General features: G+C 40.4%; 1 protein-coding gene across 1 annotated transcript in view; it reads left to right on the top strand.

Annotated features, from left to right (window-relative positions):
* Window positions 1-911: 911 nt before the first annotated feature.
* Window positions 912-25,606, top strand: part of LOC131257785 (probable amino acid permease 7) — a 36,358-nt gene continuing 11,663 nt past the window's right edge. Inside the window, exons 1-3 of the mRNA XM_058258678.1 lie at window positions 912-1,056; window positions 4,814-5,050; window positions 13,233-13,326. Of these exons, the coding sequence (XP_058114661.1) occupies window positions 966-1,056; window positions 4,814-5,050; window positions 13,233-13,326 (422 nt within the window). The 5' untranslated portion in view covers window positions 912-965. The remainder of the gene's footprint in view (window positions 1,057-4,813; window positions 5,051-13,232; window positions 13,327-25,606) is intronic.

Here is a 25,606-nt window from a genome sequence, read left to right as displayed (position 1 = left end):
TCATTTTTGGGATCAACCCCTAAAATGACCTGAAAAAACGGATGGACGGAGTGGATATGGAATAAATACATCAAGGTGGACCCACGGTGTGGACCGCACTGTGTTCAGTGAGGCCGGGGCCGCACCTTATCGGCTCCCACGGACGGCGGGGATTAGAAAAGAGATTGACGGCTCCACGCAATCACACGTACCAAACTGGCACGTGAGAATAACATCTAAGCAATTATCTGATGGGACCTCCGTACAGATGATCTGGCCCAGAGAGAGGCTACTGAAGTAGACTCAGATTGGCTGCAAATGTACCAAAAAGATGGACGGCGTAAAATACTTGCAGTTTGTAGACCGTCCATTTTCCAGCACAGGTGCGACCGAGCTGATAATTAAGCATTCTAATTATTTATAGAAATTATCTACATTACGGTCCATCCAGATAACGGATCGGATGTCCCGCACGCTTGCAAGGTAGGCATGCGTGTAGAAGAGGCTTATAAGAGGTGAGGGTGGGACTCTCGAACCCCCATTTGTTAAATGGTGGTGACTCATCTACCATAAAAGTAACATGCGTTTCAGTCAATCCAGACCGTCTAAACTGATGGGATCATTGTACATCTAGCACATTCCAAAAGGAATTTTTACTGGACATTTTTTAACCACCTGATGGCATTGAATTTTGACTGCTGAACGTTTCCTTTCCAATTGTCCGTTGGATACTTGTGAATTGGACGGATAGAATTCTAAAAAGATATGTGATGTCTTAACATGCTTTATATGCAATTTCCCGATGATTGTACGGTGTAGATTGGCGTACAAGCATTCCACAAGGAAGGTAGATAATGAGTCTCCATCATTTAAGAGGCATAAGAAACGCAGAGAATAGCTCTACAGCGGGTCTTATAATAACTGGGAAAATGCCAGCCGTTGGAAAAACAGAAGCACTTGTTTGATATCTATGAATTGGAAAAGCAATGGGAGAAGGAAGAGAAGATCAACAGACCCCATTTCTCACCCACTCTTCAACAGCATCCAACGGCTACGATGGCCACAGAAAAAGAACTGGTAAGTTGCATGTCCAATACCCATTTCAGTTTTTTCTTGAATTTCACCATTTCATCATTTACATGATTTTCTAGACTAGATAGATTTTTGGGTGTGTGGTTTTTTCTAATAATTATTGATTTTATCTGTTTGGCAAGTTGAAATGTTAATCAGTTCTATTGAATTTTATATGGTTTCCCTCTAATTTGATGAAATCACATGCTTTTCTGCATCTGATGGCTTTTGGGTGTGTGTTGTTTTTATTATTTCTTGATTCCACATGCTTGGTGAGTTTAAATGTTCAAAACCCACATCAGTTTTCTTGAATTTATATATTTTTCTCTAATCATTTCATCACTCCATGAATTCAAAGATGAAATTACAAGTTTTTTCTATATCAAGTGGCTTTTGGGTCTCTCTCTGTTTCCACTATTGTATTTGGGTTTGTGTTCTGGTTGATAGTTCTTGATTTTGTATGTTTTGAATTTCAATTTTCTTTGACTCAAGGAGAAATCTTTGAAGGGTATTTAATGGTTACTCCTTAGAAGTATTTTTCATGATTTATATGCTCTATGAATGTGTGTTTGGTTGCACCAAATTTCATGAAAATTTGCATAAAATTAGACTGATTAATAATGAAATTTCATGATATTTGGTGCAACCAAACGCACCCTAAATCATTAGAGCTTGGTGGGCAGGAAATTTGGGGGCTTTGATTAACCACATAATTACCATAAACCCAACTTGTTTTTATCTCAGTTTATAGACTTGATATATACACCCTCTGATTTTGAGAAACAAACCCGTTTTTTCTACTTTGGATATCACAATAGCATACAGTAGTGATTCAATACCAAGTAGAAATGGTGTATGTATCAAAAGAATTGGGTGTATATATCATCAGTTCACCTAATTTGTATTTTATCTATTTTGTGATTCGAATCTTCGTAGATTCAAGGCCATGATCTTTGATTAGATTTTCTTTATCTAGAAATGATATATACACCTTATTCTTACTTATGGTGTTGGAATAACTCCAAAAGTGTGCTTCTCTATTACCAAAAGTAAGAAAAAATTTTATTGATAAAGAGGGAAGGGGATTGCCTGTGACCCTGGGCCGGGGCTTTGTGGGGCCCACAAAGATTTCTGTGATAAATCCACTCCGTCCTTCTGTTTTGAAAGACCAGAATAGTGTAGGACTTTAAAAATCAGGCAGATTGAAAACTCAGGTTGGCCACACCAACAAAACAGTGGAAGCAGAAAAGTCCACCGTTGAAACCTTCCTGGAGCTGACAATGATGTTTATATACCATCCAAACCGTTGATAGGGATATTACTACTCAGATAAACTGTAGGAACAGATATTATCCTGATATAAAACATCTGTCACCCAAGGTGGTCAATCCCAGCTATTTTGTGTGGTATAGCCCACATGAGCTTTGGATCTGCCTGATTTTTAGAATCTTGTACTATTGTCATCTTTCAAAACATATGGACGGAGTGGATTTGTCACGGACATCTCTGTGGGCTCCACACAGCCCTGGGCACAGGAATCTCTCTGCCCGGGTCACAGATAAATCCGCTCCCGATAAAGACAGGATGTAAATGTCCTATTCTGTGCTTCCATTCATCCCAAAATTGGAGATGGATGCATGCCATCAAAAGGGATGGGAATCAATTTACCCAAAGTGAAAAAAAAAAACCAATTCACATCATCTTGATTTTATAATAAACATCACTATCATAATCAAAATTTCTTATTTTCCACCTATTCTCTACTTCCATTCATCCCAAAATCGTAGATGGGTGCATGCAATCCAAAAGGGATGGCAATCAAATTCCCCAAAAGGATATAAAGAAAAAGAAAACCCAACTCATAATCTCTTGATTTTATAGTAAACATCACCATCATAATCAAAATTTCTTATTTTCCACCTATTCTCTACTTCCATTCATCCCAAAATGGTAGATGGGTACATGCAATCAAAAGTGAAGGGATTCAATTTCCCTGAAATAATAGAATGAAAAAGGAAACCCAACTCATATCTTCTTGATTTTATAGTAAACATCACCATCATAATCAAAATTTCTTATTTTCCACCTATTGATCTCTACTTCCATTCATCCCAAAATCAAAAGTGAAGGGATTCAATTACCCTAAGGGCCCGTGTGGCCGGGTGGATTGAAAGGGATTGAATGGTAATAGGGTGGATGGCATGGATTTCTAGGTAATGATGGTGTTGTCATTGGATTGTCTTTAGATCTATGGGATTGCTATATCCAGTCTGTTTGGCATGCCCGGCCAATCCTGGGATTAAACCTTCCCATCCCTTCCAATCCCTCGAACCAAGCACGTCTTAGGCAAATTTGAATGGATTAAGGTGGATTGGATGAGATTTAAAGGTAATGATGGTTTTGTCAGTGGATTGTCTTAAGACCCATGGGATTGGCATCAGATCACCAACTCTGTTTGGCACGCCCGGCTAACCCTGGGATTTAACTTCCAATCCCTTCCAATACCATTCAATCCCTTCCAATCCGACCGGCCAAACGGGCCCTAAAAGGATAGAATGAAAAAGAAAACCTAACTCTTGTATTCTTGAATTTATAGCAAACATCACCATCATAATCAAAATTTCGTACTTTCCACCTATTCTCTGTTTTCATTCATTCCAAAATTGGAGATGCCTGCATGCAATTTGTTAGAGTATATTAGGTAGATTAAGATACTACCTTTTCACGATGTTAATTCTCTAGTTTAACATGGTATCAGAGCCTTTAATCTGCCTGCACTCCTCACCACCATCATCCCCAACCACCCGTTGCCTCTAACCCAACATCAGCAATCCATTATCCATTACTGATTTGCAATGGGCAATGGGAATCAATTTCACCAAAAGGATAGAAAGAAAAGAAAACCCAACTGATATCTTCTTGAATTTATAGTAAACATCACCATCATAGTCAAATTTTCTTATTTTCTTTGGGTTTGTTTGCAAGCCTGTGAAATCAATAAGTTTTAAAAGTTTTATAGGTAAATACATTACAGATGGTATTTAGATTGGAAATTGATTCCCATCACCAATCCATTATCAAACACTTCATCATAATCACTCCTTGTTTTTCTAGCAAAAATCCTATGAAGTAATTACATTTTCAAAGACATTACACATAGCAAAAGACGATAGTTAATACATGATGGACATAGGCCAGTGGGGCCCACTGGTGGCCAATCACTAGTGGGTGGGTCTTATGAGGTTTCCTCTCTTATTTGAAGTTGAATTACAATTTTACAAAGATTTACACGAAGAAATAAGGATAAGACCGGATAATTTCTAGTCTCATCCAACCTTCTCATCCTTACCTATAAATGGGAAAATGTTCTCTAGTGAATAATACATCAATTAATAACAAGAGTAAAAAAATAAAATTGAGAGATTGATATTTGTCCATCTAGATTGTACTTTAAATGATTTAAGCCATATATCATAATCCAAAGCCATCTATACCATAAAATTAGAAGGGTGATTAAATTCATCTGCTCTAGTAGTAGTTAGGCAAACCGCTAGATCTGGACCATTCATCCCTGGCTTTGTAGAGGTCTCATGTCATGTAGACCGTCAGATCTTGATGGCTCACTCTTCCGCACGGACTTTCAATACAAGTGTAATCTTTACTGGCCTAAAAATCAGAAATCTATGTATTTCAATTCATATGAATTTCTAAGTTTGTAATAATATGGAGCTTTGATGGGCCGTTTTATTTCCTGTCTTTGAAGGGACCCTATGGACTGCTGTTGCCCACATAATAACGGCTGTGATTGGCTCTGGTGTCCTATCACTTGCATGGAGCGTGGCCCAGCTAGGCTGGATTGCTGGGCCATTAGCTATGGTGACCTTTGCAGGGATCACGCTAGTTTCATCACATCTGCTATGTGACTGCTACAGATCCCCTGATCCTGAGACTGGCCACGTCAGAAATTATACATACATGAATGCTGTGAGGTTTTACGTAGGTAAGAGATTTTGAGACTTCCATACCCTCCCTTTTGATAGATGCGCCTTTTTCTTTTCTTTTTTTTACACACCTTTGATGAGACAGCAACATACAAACGTAAGGGATGGGTGTCTACGGTTTCGTTATTTGATACTCCGGCTGCATATGACACTTGATACACAGGCACTCATAAATTGTGGAACTCACTGTCGCTGAGTTCTATTGCCATAACCCTATTGGTTGAGAAATCCTCACCTATTCTGATTCCTGGACGCTTGATGAAGTAGGACAATCTGATATTTTCATTTCAACCGTCCAATAAACATGAACTAATCCGATAGTTTCATTATCAAATTAGCATAAATTTTGGTTCATAATGCATCTTAACCGGGACCCATAATTTGGACATTTTAATTTCAATTATTTTTATGCGGAATATGCAATTTATAAGTAATTTATTTGTGCCTGCGTATCATAGTCCACCGAGTATCAAAGTTTTTGTTCGCTTTTCCGTTGCTTTCGTATAGGACTAAATTGTGCGTTAGTTGCAGTTTACTAAATTGTGGTGACTCATAGAGCTGGGCATGAACTGACTCGATCCCACTAACTCGACTCGTCCGACTCGTTTGGACCCGACTGGACCCGAACTGAATGGGTGAGTCAGTCCGAACCGAGTAGGCTTCACCCAATTCGAACTCAAATCGAGTCGAGTGTGAACCCAAAACTCAATCCGTTAGAATTGACCCAATCTGAATATATAAAACCTTAATTACTAATCCACTCTATTCTATCCTGCTGCACGCTCGGATCTAAAAAACAAAATCCATTTCCATCCAACACCCATCGGTGCAACCCTTTGGCCTTTCTCCTCCTCCTCCTCTCTCATTTGGCAGGCGACAACCAGTGGCCCATCAAGTGCATTATTATTATTATTTTTTATTTTTTTTATTTTTTTTTAATGTTAAGAGGATGGAGATGGAAGGAAGCGGGTTGCGGACTAAGTAAACTCTATGAGATGTGCCATGATTTATGTATTTTATCCCCTCCGTCTAGCCCGATGACCCGATCCGAATCGGTGCCAACTCGATTCGAATCAGTATTTCTGACCGGGTCGGACTCGGTTCAGATCAGCCCAACCTAGACCCGAACTCGGATCAAGTTAGGCATGTTGGACTCAGTACTGAGTTGGATCGAGTTTGCGTGAGGCATTTTTCAAAACAAGATCGAGTTGGGTTGGACGTAACTCGGTCCGACTCAACTCAGATGCCTACCTCTACTCATCCATGTATGAGTGGAATGAAATGCACCCTAATCAGTAGCATCCAAATCAAAGGCCCTATTTCTTATGTAGTTTGGCCTCAACATCCACTGAGTTGACGATCTTGATTATTCAATTTCACCGGTTGGATCTTGATTGCTGACCATTTCTTTTCAACCGTCCATTTGATTGTGCTACTATTTGGATGGTTAGGATCTTAGTGTGAGTTTGATTTTGGGCCGGTAATCCATACACAACTTTTCCCATGATTTGGACAGTCTAGGTTGGAGTTCATGTCTACCATGTGTGCCAAACATGTTATTACCACAATTTAGCAGAAAGTGTCAACAGACACTCCAAAACGACTGGCCTTGATTTCTTCAACCTTTGCCACCGTTGAAACCGTAAGTTAGAAGTCTAGTGATTTTGCAACGGTCGTGATTCACTGAGGGGTCATCATGTGATGTAAATTACCGTTGGATCAACCCTCACGTTGCTGATCTTGACCATTCATCAGGTAAGTAAACTCTAAAAAAGCTAAAACGCTGGTTCGCTGATCAGCGGATGAAACTCGTTTGACAAAAATGGATGGTTAGGAAAGAAAGTCCAACCGTCCAAATCCAAGTTACATGTGAGGCCTACTTGATGAATGTACTGCCTTGATTTTGGTAGGTGGCATGTTCACAGTGCCCACTACCTAACGAATCGCCCAGATCTCTTACACGTTTGCCATTTCACGTGGGAACTAGGCATCGTACAGGAGGGCGTTGGACCAGATACGTCCAGCGCCAATGAAAAGGGGCTGCTGGGGCACATGAAGTTCCTGCATTACAAGCTCTGTGGGGGCCACAGAGATTTTCACGACAAATCCACCGTCCATCAACTTCACAAGACCACAATAGGACAGGAATTTAAAAATCAGACGGATCCAAAACTCAGGTGGGCCACACAACATGATACAGTGGAGATTGAACAACCATAATGGGAAACTTAGTGGGCTTACAGAATTTTTGTATAGGATGATCGTTGTGCCTAACGGTTATCTGAGTGGTAACAGCCCTACAAACGGTTTGGATATCGTATAAAAATCATGGTAAGCTCTAAGGAGGTTTCAACGGCCGATGTTTTCATGTTTTGATAGGGTGTGAGTTCTAGGGGTGTACACGAACCGAGCTAGCTCGGTTAGCTCGCTCGACAGGATTCGAAAAAGCTCGATTTGACTCAGTTCAAAGCTGAGTTCCAGCCAAGTCGAGCTGATTGTTTGAGCTTGAAAATGAGTTCGAACTGAGTTCGAGTAAGCCCTGGCTTGACTCGACTCGGATCGAACCAGTTTGGTGACTCGGTTACTTTGCCATTGATGTTGCTCACCAACAGTTTGATAAAATGACTCGACGAAATGTGGTGGGTGGTAAGGAAGGTTTGTACATTAAACACACACACACACACACACACACACATATATATATTCTTTTTGGTTTTTATGTTATTGTAAAACCATTTCCTCTGTTTTACGCACAGTGGGTTTATGAAGTTGTAGCTCATGTATTTGTGAAAATGCCTCGATAGCAAACTCGGCTCGATCTTGGCTCAAACTCAGCCCAAGCTGGCCTGAGCTGCTGACCGAACTGAGCCGAGCTGGTCAGTCAGGCTCAAGGACTGAGCTGAGCCGAGTTCAAGTGTTCAAGCCAAGTCAAGTTGAGGCCAGCTCGACTCGGTTGGACTGGATGTACACCCCTACGTGTGACTCAAATTTGTTATATATACATATCCGTCCATTGATCCCACTCAGCCTCTAATAACAGGAACTTCTGCCCTAAAAGGGCTGCGTGTGCATGTACTTAACATAAAATCATAAAATATCATTTTATACGGAAAATCTTTACTTTTATTGAATCCGGATCCTATGCATGTCACGTGAAAAATAATGCTTCTTGCAATCTAATTGGGCTACATCAAATGCATTTAATGCAGCAGTAGTAACACTGTCAGTTATTTCCATGACCACTCATGATACAGAAAACAGTATCTAACGACCAATTATAATGCAGGAAAGCATGATTTTTTGCTTGTGGGGAGCAAACGATCCGATTTCCCTTTCATCCTGGGTTAACGACATTTAAAACCGTACGCGTGACATGAAGACATGTGGACCTACCACGGTGACCTAGCATGATAGGATTTTATTGTGCCACTGCTCCCATTAAAGATGGCAAAATAATTGCAATGGTTAAATGATGGTGAGGTCAGCTATGGAGCCCTGTTGCTGAATGTAACTATAGGTGGAAATTAAGGGTGTATTCGGGAGCGTGGGTTTGGAATAATCCCGTTTTATTTGGCACCCTGATTTTAGAAACTCCTGTAATTTAAAATTAGCTATGCGTATTATATTTACAGGGGTTTGAATATAATTACTAAATCTATTTTAATATTTTTAATTAGTGTATGTATGTAATGTCTGATACAATAGTTGTGATAAGCCTATTGAAATAAATACTTTACCTAAAAATGATGAAATTCTAAGTCTCAAATGAGCTACAAGCACAATATCACATTTGAGTGACTAACCAATGATTTTTAACCATTAATTTATATGAACAACATTTGGATAACACATATTATCCTATTAAAGTATTTATAGTAGTGATACTATTGATAATTTAATTGTTTTGGTATATCATTAGTAAGTCATATGCACAATACATTAATAGCCAAGTGACACACATTTATACATGCAACTCTTGGAGGATTCTACATGTAATTCAAGCTTCTACGTTGGATTTGAAACCCCCTCTTAGAGGGAATTTGACATTACTTGGATTTGAAATCCCCAGTTAATGATGCCAAACATATCCTCCAAATCTATGGTGCCAAATGACCCCTAGGAAACTCCATGTATTTTGACTAATTTGACATTACTTAGATTTGAAATCCCTAGTTACTTAATGATGCCAAACATATCCCCCAAATCCATGGTGCCAGATGACCCGTAGGAAACTCCACTTATTTTGACTAATCGAATGGTGCAACTAAGTATGTTTGAAAGTTGTTAGGTAGAGCGGTACTCAACTGAGTCTATTGGAGCACACCTTGACGTATGCATTATATATCCATGCCATTCATATATTTTTTTCAACTTATCTTGAGGCATGGTCTCATAAATGGAGTGGGTACAAATCTCAGGTGGAGCACATCACAAATAACTATGGTTAATTGATTGCCCACTATTAAAAACATTGATCCATTGTATGTTTATTTGACATCCAACCTATTGATAAAGTGACAAGATGAAGGAAAAACACACATAGCAGAAACACAAATAACAGCTTGATCTAAAACTTCTATGGCACCTAAGAAGCTTTTAATGGTGGAAATTCAATCCCTATTGTGTGGTCCACATAAGATTTGCATTTTTTTAATTTTTTGTACCATGTCCTAAGATAAGCTAGCAAAATTGATGGATGTTGCGGATGTACAATGCATACATCAAGGTAGGCCTGAAGGTCAAGGTTGCCTTCACTCGGCAATTGGCATGTAATTAAAAATCATTGCATGTGCATTTTGGGACCACAATGAAAAGGGTAAAATAGCCATTTCATGTGAGAAAAGAATTACTTTTCAGGTGTCGGTACGTAAGTTTACATGTGCACATGGTGCGTTTTTACTGTTGTTGGACCGTCTGCTTTTCCATCTCAGTTTATATTATGATCCAAAAACTTATGGTAGACTATACCACTAAAAAACAGTGATAAATGATCATTAAAAGCTTTTTATGGGCCACAAAAGTTTTGATTCAACCTAATAATTTTATATTCTCTTCATCCAGGTCAACAGGTTGGATGGCAAATAAATATTACGAAAACCTTGCTATGGCCCTTTGGAAATTTTAATGGTGAATCACTCAATCACCATTGTTTCATGTGGTGTGGTTCACCTGAGATTTGGATATGATTAATTTTTGGAACCACATCTAAAAATAGGGTGTAGAAACGTATGGACGGTGTGGATATAGAAAAAAAATATCAATATGGCCCTACGGTAAGGGTAACACCCACGGTAACACCTAATCCGCTCCCTACCAGGGATATCCTGTTGGGGACGTGGAATGGTAGGGACGAGAGAGTGGATAATGACACCCACCGTTGAAACCTTCGCAGGGCCCACAAACAAGGTCTGTGATGAAAGGAAAATACAAATATCAGCTTCATCCAAAACTCATGTGGCCTCAGGAAAATTTTTAATGGTAGCCGTTCAATCACCACGGTCTCACGTGGACCGATGTGGTGCACTTGAGCTTTGCATCTGCTTCATTTTTGGGATCTTGCTCGACAATGAGCTGGCAAAATGGATAGATGGTGCGGATAAATCAAATACATAACGGTGGGCCCCACAGTCCTGCGAGAAATTGGACCTAGGTGGGGTCCACCATGATGTCTGCGAGAAATTCATCCTGCCCATCCATTTTGCCGGCTGATGTTAGGACATGACACTGAAAATGAAGGCAGATCCAAACCATTCATGAGGTCATCACCACTGGGATGAAGTGAAAACACAAAAATGTTAGCGCAATCCAAAACTTGCGTGGCGTCACAAATGTTTCAACGGTGATCGTTCAATCCTCACTGTTTCCTAAGGTGTGGCCCACTTGAGTTTTGGATATGCCTTTTTTTAGCCTTGTGCTTTAACATGAGCTGGCAAAATGGATGGACAGGTGGATTTCTCGCATACATCATGCTGGCCCCACATGGTAAGCTTTTAATGGAGCGTTCAATCACAACTGTTTCCTGTGGTGTGGTCCACCTGAGATTTGAATCTACTTCATTTTTTGGCTCATTCACTACATTTGGTCCCACTGTGAATTGATGTGGTCTATCCACGCCGTCCATCCGTTTTTCAAGCTCATTTTAACGGTTGAGATCAAACTTGAATCATTTCCAATGCTCAAGTCGACCATAGCTATGGAAACATTGGGAATAATAAATTCCACATTGATGTTTATTTGTCATCCAAACTGTTCATAAGATCACACACAGATGGATGAAGGGAAAACACAAATATAAGATTGATCCAAAACTTCTGTGGACCCCAAGAAATTTTCAACGGTTGACATTCAATTCACACTGTTTCCTTTGGTGTGGCCCGCTTGAGCTTTGGGTATACTTCATTTTTGGGCTTAAGCCTTAAAATTATCTGTCAAAATGGATGTAAGGAGTGGATGGAATATATAAATCACGGTGGGCCCCACAGAGTTTACTCAGTACGCAATCCGTTTCCGGATTTGAAGTACATACATCAGGGTGGGTGGGCCCCACTGTCACGGATCCACCGAATCAACGTCCATCCGCTCTCCTTTTCATATAATGCCTTCAATAATGATGTGTCATCATCAGATGAAAAAAGAAAAAACAAAAACAATTATTATATTCGGTGGAGTGGGCCCCACTGTACGATGCCCAATGATAGCGAGGCTTTTTACTATAAAATGATTGAGGGCTGTCAAAATCCCGATCTTTGGGGATCAGAAAAGGAACGGTCAGGATGCTCCCAGAAGGGATTGCTAGTTGCACTCCCTTCACATGCATGCGAAGAAGAAGAATACGTGTACTGAATCCGAGCCGCTCATTAGGAGATCCGCTATGTGTAGAAGACACGTGTCAAAATCAGGACGATGTGATCATCAGGTGAGCTACAGTATTACGAAGAATGAATGGTTCAGATGACTTGGGCAATGGTTATATGTGTGCTCAGCATGATGATCGTTCTGGGTTTTCCTTTTGGGAAATCGCCTGATGAACGGTTCTGATCTTGCTCACGTATTCCTCGTTTCCACGCGTGTGGGTCTGAGTACGCGGTTTCCTTCAGCGCCCCTCGACGCACGCTATCACATAGCCCCGCACGGATTGACTTGGCTCACGTGTGGGGGGATCCGGGGACATCATGTCGGCCCATGGCGATTCTTTTCAGGCCTAAGAAATCAAGCCGTCTAGACATCAGGTGGGCCACAGATTATGAAATTTTGACAATACCATCTTTTTAACGGTGAGGATCACCCGATGAGCTGGACGTATGGATCTTGCACTTGTGTGCTTGTAGGGACACGTGGCGAATGCGTTTTGTACATATGACCCTGTAAATAGATTTGCCACTGATGTGGCGCTATCAAGGCCATACGGACTGTGGGTCCATGTTGGATGTAGCATATCTCTAAAATCATACTAATCAATCAATCCTAACCATCCAATTGATATCAAATGGATGGTTATAAGTAAAACAGTGAGTGGTTCAAAATCGAAGGGGAAAAAAAAATCAGATTGTTAATATTTTCTTATTAGTTAAAGCTTTAGTTTACGGTTTGTCCACCGATTTGGACGGTCTGGATTGACCTAAAACCGTATCATGCGTACAGTTGAAGAGTCCACTATTTTCATATTGTAGGTGCACTTCCACATAAAAAGTTTTATTTCCCCACCGACACCTCACTTTAGTATAACATCCGAACCACACAGAAGGTGGGCCATGTCATAGAGATCACCTGTAGCGAAAATTATAATGATCCATTCACCAGGCACTCCACGCTGTTGAAATCAATGGACAACCGTTGATCTGATTCAATCTATGTAGCCGTTCACCTGATGAGTGGATTCTTCATTTTTTTTTTCCAGGTGATCTTCATGATGCGGCCCACTTTTTTCACCGCTTGGATGTACCAATTAAGTGATCTGTCAGAATTAATTACTCTGCCATGAATGCTACTCGGGTGAGTCCATCTGCAAACCCAATATGTCTGTCCCAGTGGGACACACGTGTGGAAGCTCAGATGGGATCTGAACCGAAAATCAGGTCACTCCACTCATCTAATTAGCCACACATGTACGTTGAATCTGAACCGTTGCTTATTGCATGTGTTACAATGCATTCCAATCCTTCGAATTTGGATGACATACAGGTGAAAGGAGCGTATGGGTGACTGGGTTCTTTCAACATTTAGGCTTATATGGAACTGGGATTGCGTATACATTTACTTCTGCCAACAGCTTGAGGTACGTTTTATATTTTATAAATCCCCATGGCTTCTTAAGTATATGAAAATTTGATAGGAAAAATAAAAAGGTTATTTGGATGCATGGAACTCCCCACTTAAAAATTAGAGGATTTTGGTGTTTATTTCCTTTTAGAAAAAAACATTGATTTCAAGAAAGTTAAATGAAGGATTCTATGCATGCTCTTCACTTAGACGTGTCTGGAAGGATCTGATTGTATTGAATTGCATTAGGTGGAATTAATGCCATTACAAAATGATTACATGTCTAGAAATACCATGGAGTTTTGACAGTCCAATCCTACATTTGGGATCAAATTCTTCTTTAAAGGAGAAATGGTGTATATGGATGGATGGCATGGATGAAGCACATGCGGGGCCCACATATGTAGTGAATTTTGAATTTCATCAAAAATCCCATGATGCAGTGAATTTTGAATTTCATCATAAATCCCATGATGCGTAGATTAATCCAATCATTACCATCCATTCCAAAGGCAGGATGAAATTTACATTGCCCTAATTAAATGCAATTCCATACCACCTAATCCTACATAATCCCACATTACAGACAAGCTAACTGGAAGTTCCATGGAATTTGAGATTTCTATGAAATTCTTCATTTAAGAACTCAACTTCTTGGAAGAGCATAAATATGTGGATTCAATTCCCATGAATCATATTACTAGGCAATTCAAAAGATTATTTTAGATAACTATTGAGAAAGAAAATGAATGACTAAAAAAGAAAATTAAAAGTGGACCAACTTCCTTCACCCACCCACTTTTTCCGCATTAAAAAAAAATTCCATTCCAAGGGTTAGGATTGTTTGTGTTATGGGGAAAAACGGACCAACTTATAATGAAAGGTCAAGTTGGAACCTTGTGAACTCAGCTTCACGAAAGACCAACATGAAGCTCGGATCCCCACGAGGGCTCGCTCCCTACTCCTAGACTGTGACAAAGCGACATGTTTGCAAGAGAATCACCTTTGTCGACTCTAAGATCTCCAGAATTCGTTAGGATCCTTTGTTGTCCTACTTGATCAGGAAGGTAGGTCAGCATGCCTAGGTCGGCATACCTAGATCGGCATGCTTGGGTCGACATGCCCGGGTCAACATGCCTTGGTCGACATGCCCGGATCGATACGCCCTAATTGGCATGCCCAGGTTAGTATGCCCAGATTAGCCAAGACCACCCCAACCTCTCACTACACATCTCCAATGATTCGATGGTTCCGAGGATTCAATCCTCATCCAAGGGAGATCCGCTCGAGGTCTTCCCCATAGATCTCGGAGGATATTTGCGACATGCTTGAAATCCCGAAATCCTCGCCTAGGATCTTGGAACATTCTCCTACAAGCTCGGGATTTGAATCCCTCTACAATATGCACCTACTAAATAGGTAGATCGTATCTACACCACCTCCTCTCCTAAACTATAAATAGTGGTATTCTTAATGGTAAGAGGTATGCACAACCTCTAACCCTAAACTCTCAACACTCAAACTAAACCTAAATTCTTGACTTAGGCATCGGAGGGCCCCCCGACATGAGACAGAGTCTTTCTTGTCTGTTCTTTGTGCAAGTTCGTCAGCCCAAGGAGGGCTAACCAGATTTCTGCATCAACAGTTTGACGCCGTCTGTGGGAACGACATTGAAAGTCGTTCTCATCTTACCATAGTTTCAACAATGGTGAAAGGAAAGAAGAAAGCTCTGGCCTAGTCTGTTGCGCCCCACCTTACACTGTCGGAATGGTCCGCCAACAATCGGGATTCTTCTTCCCAGGCCGATTCCACGCCTACGAGGTCGATGCATCGATCTCGCAGTCGAGGAGGATGACTTGTCTCCCTCGAGCAACAAGTTGAATTGTTAAACAATAACATGAGTTCCATGAAACAGTTGTTGGAACAGCTACAGTCTCGCCCTGCACAAAAGAATGGGCTAGGGGTAAGACCAACAGTTCAAGACCTCCCTGAGCCGTCCAACGTACCCGCCGTCTTCCATAGGAGCCGGTAACTTGGAACGTCAAAACTAACACCTTCCCATGTTTCCAAAATCGCAGTGCTAGCTGCTTCCGACTTACGTCACGAACTGGATAGGGAAAAGCGTGACAAGGTACTTGAAGTCACGGTTGAAGTTATAGTTGAAAGCGGTGACCCTCGGGAAGTAGAGCTCAAAGACCTGCGAGGGCAGATTGGCGACATACAATAGGCTTACCGATCGAACGTCTCGACACCTGGGAAGTCAACCTCGGTGGAGGTAATACTAGAAGAAATTGAGCTTTCGTTCACTGCCGACATCATTCATGCACAACTCCCACCGATGTTCCGTATGCCTCAGATCGCCACGTACTCCGAAACTACCGACCCATCCGAGCACCTGAAGTCTTTTAAAGTTTGGATGGAATTGCACTGTGCATCAATAGTTTAGTATAATATGCACCTACTAAATAGGTAAATCGTCTCTACACCACCGCCTCTCCTAAACTATAAATAGAGATACTCCTAATGGTGAGAGGTACGCACAACATTTAGCCATAAACCCTCACACACTCAAACTAAACCCAGATTCCTTAGGCATTGGAGGGTCCCCGGTACGAGCTAAGGCCTTTCTTGTCTGTTCTTTGTGCAAGTTCGCGAGCCCAACGAGGGCTAACCAGATTTCTCATCTACGATATGATTGGTGTGAATTTTGGGATATAAGGGTTGAATCCCATTGATTAAATCAAAGAATGTGATGAATGTACAGATTTTCTTAATAGGAATTAGTCACTTTCTCTATGATTAAAGAATTCCTAGGCATGGTTTATAAAAAGAGGATAAAATCTAGTAGTTTGCGGGACCACCCAAAAACTATACTCTTGCGACCACAACCTGTGTTGGGCCAATCCCAGGTGATCAGAACCGCTCATCCAGTGATCTCCATTGCGGATGGCCTACAGGTCGTCATATATAGTGGTTTGACATGTAGAGTGTGAATTTTTGGCCTTTTATCTTTAACCGTTCATCTATGGGCCACCATGTGACCCATTAGATCATTGAAATCAACATGATTTCCTTTGGATAGTAAAGCTTAGGTCATACATTGGAGGGTTATTAGGGTCCGGCTCCTAAGCTCAATGGTAGACAGACTCTGTTTTAACACTGAGACTGTCTCAGGATCGAGTGCGCATGTGGTGTGGGTGTGTGTGTTAAAAAATAATAAATAAATAAATAATTAGTGTGACCCATTAGATAATCGAAATTGGCATGATTTCCTGTCTATAATGAAGATGGGCCATATACATTGGAGGGCCCAAGGAGTGAAAGGAAATGTTGGTTGACCGTTAGATGAGATGATGAGAAGAGGTCATTGTCCATGACATCACATGATGATATAAAAACGAAATGGAGGTTGAAAAGTTCCTTTCAAGGTTACATGGGTAGTATGAATGTGACATCCACAGCCTTTTTTAGGATACCAAAAATATGAGAATTGGTGTATGCATTAAAAATAACTCAGATGATCCACACCATGATATGAGAGTGCCATCCAACCCGTCTATTAGATGTGACCCCTGATGTTAGACCTACAGCCCAAAATCAAGAGTGATTCATAACTCAGGTGATCCACACCAAAGAGAATAATGGAGCATTGGGAAGGGGAACACCTACCAAAGAATCTTCCAGACGGAATATGGGGTGCACCTTGTTGTGTAAATATCATCCAATCCATTCATCTCATATACCCCACTAGGATTAAGTAACATACAAAAAATCAAGCCAGTCCAATATTTAACTAGATCACGAGTGAACATATAGGTTTTAGGCGTAAATATACATCTCCCTGTGGTGTGTCCCTTCTGATCGTTTGATGAGGATGAATCTTAGGTTCTACGATTTCAATGAAAAGGAGTACGAGATGAACGATTTGGATTCCACATACACATACACGGGTGGACCCACACAGTTCAAGTTTGGAAGAAATGGGATCATCCCTTTAAAAACAATGTCTCTAAATATTATTTTCCTGACTATATTTTATATTTTATTTTTACCAGTGAGCTAAGCATGCGTAAGTGGACGTGAACGCTTTAGCAAAATTATTGTAGAAATATGTTTTTAAAATGTATTGTAGAAATATAGTTTTTATTTATTTATTTATTTATTTTTAATATATTTTAAAAATAAATTTTTATTATATAAGATATATTCATATATGCTTCTAAAAGAGATGTTTCCCTGCTCCCGTAGCACTCTAAGTTACAGTGTTCCTAGTTGCATTGGGACAGTTAGACAGTCCAATCCATTGATCTACTCCGTTCATTAGGTTTGGAGCACATTTCATAGGCTACCCTGCAAATATGAACCGTTTAATCAATGGTCTTTTAATATGGCCACAATCTAACATATACCATCTTCACCGTTTCAGGCCGCAAATCATCATTGTAACCATTCTAAAAATGGTGGTGACTCATCCTCAGGTCAAATAGCATTCATGTACTGCTATCCAGACCATCCAAATTGTGGGTCACATTGTAGATGTAGCATTGCTATAATGTCACCAATGGAACAATCCTAACCATTCATGATAGCTATCAAATGGATGGTTAAAAACAAAAAATTGAGTGGGCCGAAATTTCAAGGGAAGATCAGATGGTTAGTATCATTTTCTCAGTGTAACTTTTGGGTTGAGCTCATCAGTGATTTCGACAATCTGTATTGCCATACAACCATGCCATGTGTACGTTTGGTAAACTATCATAGGAGTGAAATTGGGTGGCTGGGCTCAGGCCGGGTTTGTACAGACCTCAGAGCCTCCTGACAGACCTACTTATGGCTGGCCCTTAAATGGGCTCGGATGGCCCTCGACAATTGCCAAAGATGAGCCCAACCACATGGTTTTTTATTCGACGGTCCTACGATAGGTTAGGACCGTCATATATCACCAAATATCATGCCAAGTCTGTCCCGAACGTTGACCAAGCCATAGATGCCAATAGAGCTGGGCATCAAGTCAAGTCGGACAGAGCTGGGCCTCCTAACAGACCTACTTATGGCTGGCCCTTAATGGGCTTGGATGGGCCTCGACAATTGCCAAAGATGAGCCCAACCACATGGTTTTTTATTCGACGGTCCTACGATAGGTTAGGACCGTCGTATATCACCAAATATCATACCCAACTCGATCCGGTTTTGAAATAGACATAACCCAAACTTGACTCGACTCAGTACCAAGTCCAGCATGCCTAAACTGATCCGAATCTGGATTGGCTTGGACTAATCAAGACCGAGTCCGACCCGTAAAAAATACCGAGTCGGTTTGAGTGGACATTGGATCAAGAGATGAGGGAGGGAGGGAGTGGAGGAGAGAGAGGAGGGTGGTGATGGGTGGCTGCCGGACTTGGAAGAAGAGGGTGGATCAAGAGATGAGGGAGGGAGGGAGTGGAGAGGAGAGAGAGAGGAGGGTGGTGATGGGTGGCTGCCGGACTTGGAAGAATAGGGTGGATCAAGAGATGAGGGAGGGAGTGGAGAGGAGAGAGAGAGGAGGGTGGTGATGGGTGGCTGCCGGACTTGGAAGAAGACGGTGGATCAAGAGATGAGGGAGGGAGGGAGTGGAGAGGAGAGAGAGGAGGGTGGTGATGGGTGGCTGCCGGACTTGGAAGAATAGGGTGGATCAAGAGATGAGGGAGGGAGTGGAGAGGAGAGAGAGAGGGGGGTGGTGATGGGTGGCTGCCGGACTTGGAAGAAGAGGGTGGGAGAGAGTAGAGAGGAGAGAGAGAGGGGAGGGTGGTGATAGTGGTGGGTGGTTGCCGAGCTTGGAAGAGGAGGATGAGGGAGGAAGAGGGACTTTGGGATCAGATTAAATGTGGCGTACAAGGTTAGAGATACTTAAAATTTATGATATATATATATATATATATATACACACCCGAATCCAAGTCGAGTTTAACCGGATTGAGTTTCAAGTTGAGTTATTGGGCAACTCAAACTTGATTTGGTTTGAGTTTAGATTGTGCAAAGCCTACTCACTTCGAACCAACTCACCCATTTGGTTTGGACAGACTCGGGTCGGACAAGTCGAGTTAGTCGAGTCGTCCAGTGCCCAGCTGTAGATGCCAGCCCATACCAGCCTGTACAAAACCAAGTCAGGCTCTCTAGGTGGGCCGCATGGCCGGTTGCCACCATCGAGATTCGTGACTCTTAATTAAGATATCAATATAAATAAATAAATAAGGACTAACTAATCCGCTTTCTTAATTTGTGGATGACATAGTCGACTAATTATAGGTATTTTTTAAAATATATTTACAATGATTTTCAAGGTGGGCCCACCCACTTTCTGCTTGAGAACTGCACCCATGTATGCAAACCCATCACCTGCCGATTGTTTAGATTAGGGTTCACATAGGCAACTCAGTTAGGTGGCATCTCATTCATCATTTAACAAGCCTAAATCACATCAATCCAGACCATTCAAGTTCCATGGCCACTTTCGATCTCTACTACATATAACGGTATAGTTAATTAACAAATTTGCATATTAAGTCTTCAAAAGAGTCATGAGCTTTGAGATTTAACACAACACTAGAAGGATTTTTCAACATAGGCTACGGATTATTTAGGGAATTTTGAAATCATGAGCCTTCTTGTGGGAGTTGCACCCAAGTCATACTTGTCGATAACTGGGGTAGAATATACATACGTAAGAATTTAGAGCAAGTGTCTCCTCTAATGTGGAGATGAGGCCCATAATGTGCATTTTATTTTGTCTGCATTTTAATTATTATTATTATTTTTTACTGTTCACAATCCTAAGTGTAGGGTCGCGATGTAGTAATAATTTCGGTGAGATTGAAGTCAAATCCATAGGGACTAATTTTGTGCGTATTCTGAAAGTAACTATAATCAGAACTAGAAAAAGATCTAAATCTAAATTTGAAATATAAGAAAGTAATTGTGAATTGTTTAATTAAAACTTGTGAATTCAAAGGTGGGAACCAGGGTGCCAAGGTTCCACTTGCAATTATCAAGATGTTTCCTTATTTGATTCAAAGAACACAATTAAAGTTGGAGTCTTATATATCCTATCAAATTAAAATATATATCAATAAGATCAAATCTGAACTTTCATTAACCTAATTCTCAATTAAGGAGAATTATAGAGGTTGGAAGGGATTCCATCACCCAATTATGCCCAGGGGATGATGGTGAACAACAGGATTTACTAATCCTACAATCTCAAAGAAGAAAAGAAGATAGTCAAAGTTATTGCAGATCTTTTGTAATTTGAGTCACAACAAACCATTAAAAAGTAAAAGTATTCCTTAAGAATCAAATTAGAATTAAAGAAGTTCAACAAGAACAAGAATCAAAACAAGAAAAACATCCCAACATACTATAAGCTTCACCTCTTAGCCCCAGCTAAGAGATTTAAGCAACCATAGACATGATTGGATCTATAATCCTCAAAGAAAGCATTAAAAACTATGAAGAAAGGAAGAAGAAACTCTTAGATAACGGCTCCATCTATTTGCTCTGCTCTTTAAAACCCTAGATATCCCAAAAAGTATTTAGGAAACCTATATTTATAGCCTTATCTGGTTGATTTTACAAAACCGCCTCAATTTACGCCGTCCGCGTAACTCTGCGTAATGCGTTCGATGACATCGAACAACCTTTGATGTCATCGACCGTAAGTTAAATTCCTGACGTTGCGCCTTTACGCACTACGTAACTTCTTTCCCACAGCGTAACTTTTTATGTCATCGAACAACCCTTCGATGTCATCAAACGACCTTCGATGTCATTAAATTGTCTTCGAGTCCTCGAATAAGTGTCCAAAACAGTCCAGCAAGTTGCTTCAGAATTCTTCAATAAATTCAATGTCATCGAACATGATTCGATGTCATCGAGCAAATCCTCGAGTCATTGAGAAGTTCTTCGAGTCATCGAAAAATGTCTTTAATTTGTCCAGCGACCAAGTTCATTTTTATATAAAAATTCAATGTCATCGACCTGTGTTCGATGTCATCGAATAATGACTTCGATGTCATCGAATTGTGGTCGATGACACAGACATTGAAGTGAATTTCAGTACTTTGTTCTTCCGACTTCCTTCATTCTCCACTTAGTTTTCTTGAATCTTGGGGTCTTGAAATATTCAATATTAATTTCCAAAGACCCATTCTTTACCTTGGTGTTTCTTGAGCATCAAATCCATGCTTTTAACATTCTTTTGAATCCAATCTCTTAGATTTACCTTGTAACATAAACATGCACAAAATATACCTTTAAGTAGTATTATGTTTATAAAACCAAGATATAAATGAGGAAAAATATACAATATTTGACAGTTAACATTTATGCCAGAAGCACCCAACCTCTCTCTCCTTCATGTCGCGGGTTGCAATAGGACCAGCCCGACCACTCTTTGTCTGGTCTTGGGTCTTGCATGTATGGTCGATCAATTTTTGGGTTTGGAATACCCTAATCCTAATTACACTTGATATATATACCATCACAGCCGGAATATGAAATAAATCACGGGCTTATGCAGTTCCGTGGATTCCGTTGGTGGAACCTTCGATGGCATCCATAACCATCGAAGGCCAGTCAATGACATTGAGTAGCATCTCTAAAACTGTCTAATGAGCAACTGAGATGTTTCTGAATTTTCTTAATAAGGCAAATTTAAGACAATTATCAATGCTTTCTTGAATATAGACCGTTAATTTCATTCTCTAAAATGACCATTTCATTGTGCATGTATAGGTTTCTTCATCAACCGGTAGATTAGGAAAATTCAAAGTGAGAAATAGGGATTTTATCAATTTTTCGTCGAGGCTGCTCGTTTGTTAGGTCCCAATCAATTTTTAGGATTGGGGTTGGGCTTATTTGAGTTTCATCCTTGTTTTGCCTTGGAACCGAAATGTCGGGTAGTAGTAAGGCCCAAACCCGGCCCATTGCCTGTACGTAGCTCGTAAGTACCATTCTACGCGTGTAGCCTAACAATCTCTCTGCTCTCTCTACAGTTCTACACTCTTTTTTGTTTATTTGCCTATGCGCGCGGGTAGCTGCACACTCTTCTCCTACGTGTTGCACGTGCCAATCCTTCGGGAACATGACCCAACATCACACATCTGATCTTAGCCATCTGACCCATCCTAACCGTAGAAACTTCCAGATAGAATATGGGTCTGATATGTTACGTATGTGTCATCCAACCTGGTCATCAAGTTCCACCCACAAGTACGAAAGGACACAAGAAAACCCAATTCATTCCAAAACTTAGGGGGGCCACATCAAGTGAGTATATGGGTTTTTGGGCGTGATTGTACATTTCTCACAGTATATATTATTTCTCGTCTCAGACTTGGATTAGGAGCATTCTTGGGAAATACGGTGAACATGAGGAGCTTCACTAGATTCACGGTTCAGATTGCACAGAAAAATCATAGATAGACCCACACTAGTCTAAACCTACGGCGATTACCATACGTTGAGATGTATGGTTCATTCATTCCGAAAACAAACTGGACGCGGATTTCGTCCCAAAGCCTTTCGCCGTTGGGAAGCTACGTGGGGCCCATGTGATGTTCTCGAGAAATCCACCCCATCCATCCGTTTTGAGAGATCATTTTATCATGCAACTTAAAAAATTATATTGATCTAACTCTCAACTGGGCCACACGAGAGGGAAAACTGGGTGAAGAAATTCCTACCGTTGGAACTTTTCTGGGTTCATCCTTGAAGTTTATATGCCATCCAAACCGTTTATAATGTAATTCCCACTGTGATGAACTGAAAAAACGAAAAAAATTATCCTGATACAAAACCTTTTGCGGCCATATGTATGTTTCAATGGTGGTCGTTCAATCCCCAATGTTTCCTCTCCTGTGGCCCACATAAGTCTTGGATCCGGCTCAAATTTTAATTTTTTTCAAATGCTCTAAAATGATTTCTCAAAACGAATTGACGGGGTGGATTTTACACAAACCTCACGGTGGACCCCACCTATCTTCCCAGCGCGAGAAGTTACTGCGGAAGCGTTTGGCAGGAAATCCGCGTCCAAACAAACTCTACTCTCAGCCGCTTGTCTCTCTTGTCATCCACAACTACGTAAGCTACAAAAATGACACATTTTAACTATGATCCGTACCGACCATCCTACATTATCTGATATTTTTGGCCCATGTATCAACTTTTCTTTGATGGGACTATGGAAAGAGGATGTACCAAGAAGGATATTTCTCATTGAATAGGTCCCGTTTATTTTATTGTCTTTCATTGAAGGGATTGGACCATCCAAACATTTTTTTTTTCTTTTTTTTAGCATTATTGTACATTTGCTATTGAAAATACTAAGTGTACGGTTTTGATTACTCCCTTACAACTACTTTATGCAGAAATGGCAGGAGGCACGACTATGTACGTTTTTTCATTCAACCTGAAAAAATTTTAATTACCAAATTAGAATGGTACCACTGTTCGTAGAAACTAACTCAGAGAAATAAAAATACTTTTACTTTTTTTAAGCTGCTTTATCTTAATAAATAGGAATATTTTTGCAGAAAAAATCAACCTTCGTATTCTAAAAATTCAATTCAGTAAGATACTCATAAGGTGGTGAAAAAAAAAATATATATATAGTACAAACTCATCTACAGTGCTAATTTTTTATCGGATTTATGCCCCAGACACGAGACAAACGGGCTTAGAAAGACAAAAACATTGATGCTCTGCCAGAGTGTGATGGTTGCTACGCAGGCGCTTATAAACTACTTAAATTGACACATAAAATACAATTACTCAAATCAAAGTACCAAGATAGGCGTCAATAACAAAAAATTAAGCTTATTTGATTTTCTTACCATCGGATTGGTGGACATTTATTAGACAGTTAAAAGTCAAAAATATCTAACGGTCCTATTTCCACGAACAAATGTCTATGAATCAGAGGCTAGGATTGTCCTACCAATCTGATATTTAGATATTTTCTTTCTTCATAGCGAGATGCAAAATACCATCGGTTCATTTGAGTTTTTATATGGTAATTTTACAATTTTTGAGTGCCTGCGTATCATGCGTCATACGCAGCCCGCGTATCACATTACTCCTCGCTTTAAAAACTCCTGTCGGTGCCCATGCAGACTCAAATCCCTGTAACCGTCTTGAATGTGGCCTTGATTACAGGCGGGGTTCTCCTTATCGTGCGCGTCGTGCGCATATCCACCCAAAATTTGGATGGTCTTATTGTCTGATTTCTCCAGTTGAATGTGGACGACATATCATTTTAGTTCTACCATCCATTCGGGATGAACGAATCTGATGTCTAGGATTGTTTCAGCTATCTTATAATTGACCATGCACTATCCATGAATGTTCCCGTGATTTGGACGGTCCAGATTGACTTAAATGTATGCCACGTGTACAGTGTACGGCATGAAATAGATAATATATTTCACGGTTTTTGCTGGAGTGCAGTCCACGGAAACACTTGATTGGATTTATTTCGACTCTACAGGCAGTAGAGGCGAGCGTGGATCGTGACCGTCTATCTAGCGGACCCCACCTTAGATGATCTATCATTGAAAAACCACACTGACCTAACAATTCTAACCATCCAACTAGCAACTTTCAAACTGACGGTAGAAAAATAGAGAAATGGACATTGGCTGGTAGAAGCTGGGAGAAGCAACGCTATGATCATATGATCGGTATGCGTTTGCTACCTGAAACACCATCCATGGTGGGACCCACTATGTGGTTGGTGTAAACCATGATGGGCTAGCACATAATTAGAGTTTACAGCTGATTTATTAGAGTTTATAGCTGATTTAAGGGATAATGGCCCATCAAAAGAAAAATTATACAATACTTTGATAGAGTATGGTTGATTTTTCTCATGCATGCCTTGTGTACCTCAAAGAAGACCACCCAAATAGTGCATCATTGTACAAATGGTGGGCCATGTTCGGCTGATGCAACAGTTTACACACACAGCTAGTTTCTATCCGTCCATACAATGGGACCCACATTTCAAACAATTCATATTAGTACACATGTTTAGTGGATGACTGTATCATTTATTATCATCATCTGAACCTTATCCTAACTAATTGGGTCAGCTATAAGATTTCAATTCTACCATTCTACTCAATCAAAAGTTATTTCACATTGTTAGAATTCATGATAAAAGTTATAGTAAAATTTTGATTTTTATTACTGACCTAACATAACTCCCCTATTTTATGGGGTCGGGACGGGTAATAAAAGCACAAAACTCCCATAAGGGTAGT

Source organism: Magnolia sinica, chromosome 10, assembly GCF_029962835.1.
Source record: "Magnolia sinica isolate HGM2019 chromosome 10, MsV1, whole genome shotgun sequence".
NCBI lineage: Eukaryota > Viridiplantae > Streptophyta > Magnoliopsida > Magnoliales > Magnoliaceae > Magnolia > Magnolia sinica.
The sequence above is the reverse complement of the archived record's forward strand: the minus strand, read 5'-3'. Positions and strand labels throughout refer to the sequence as shown.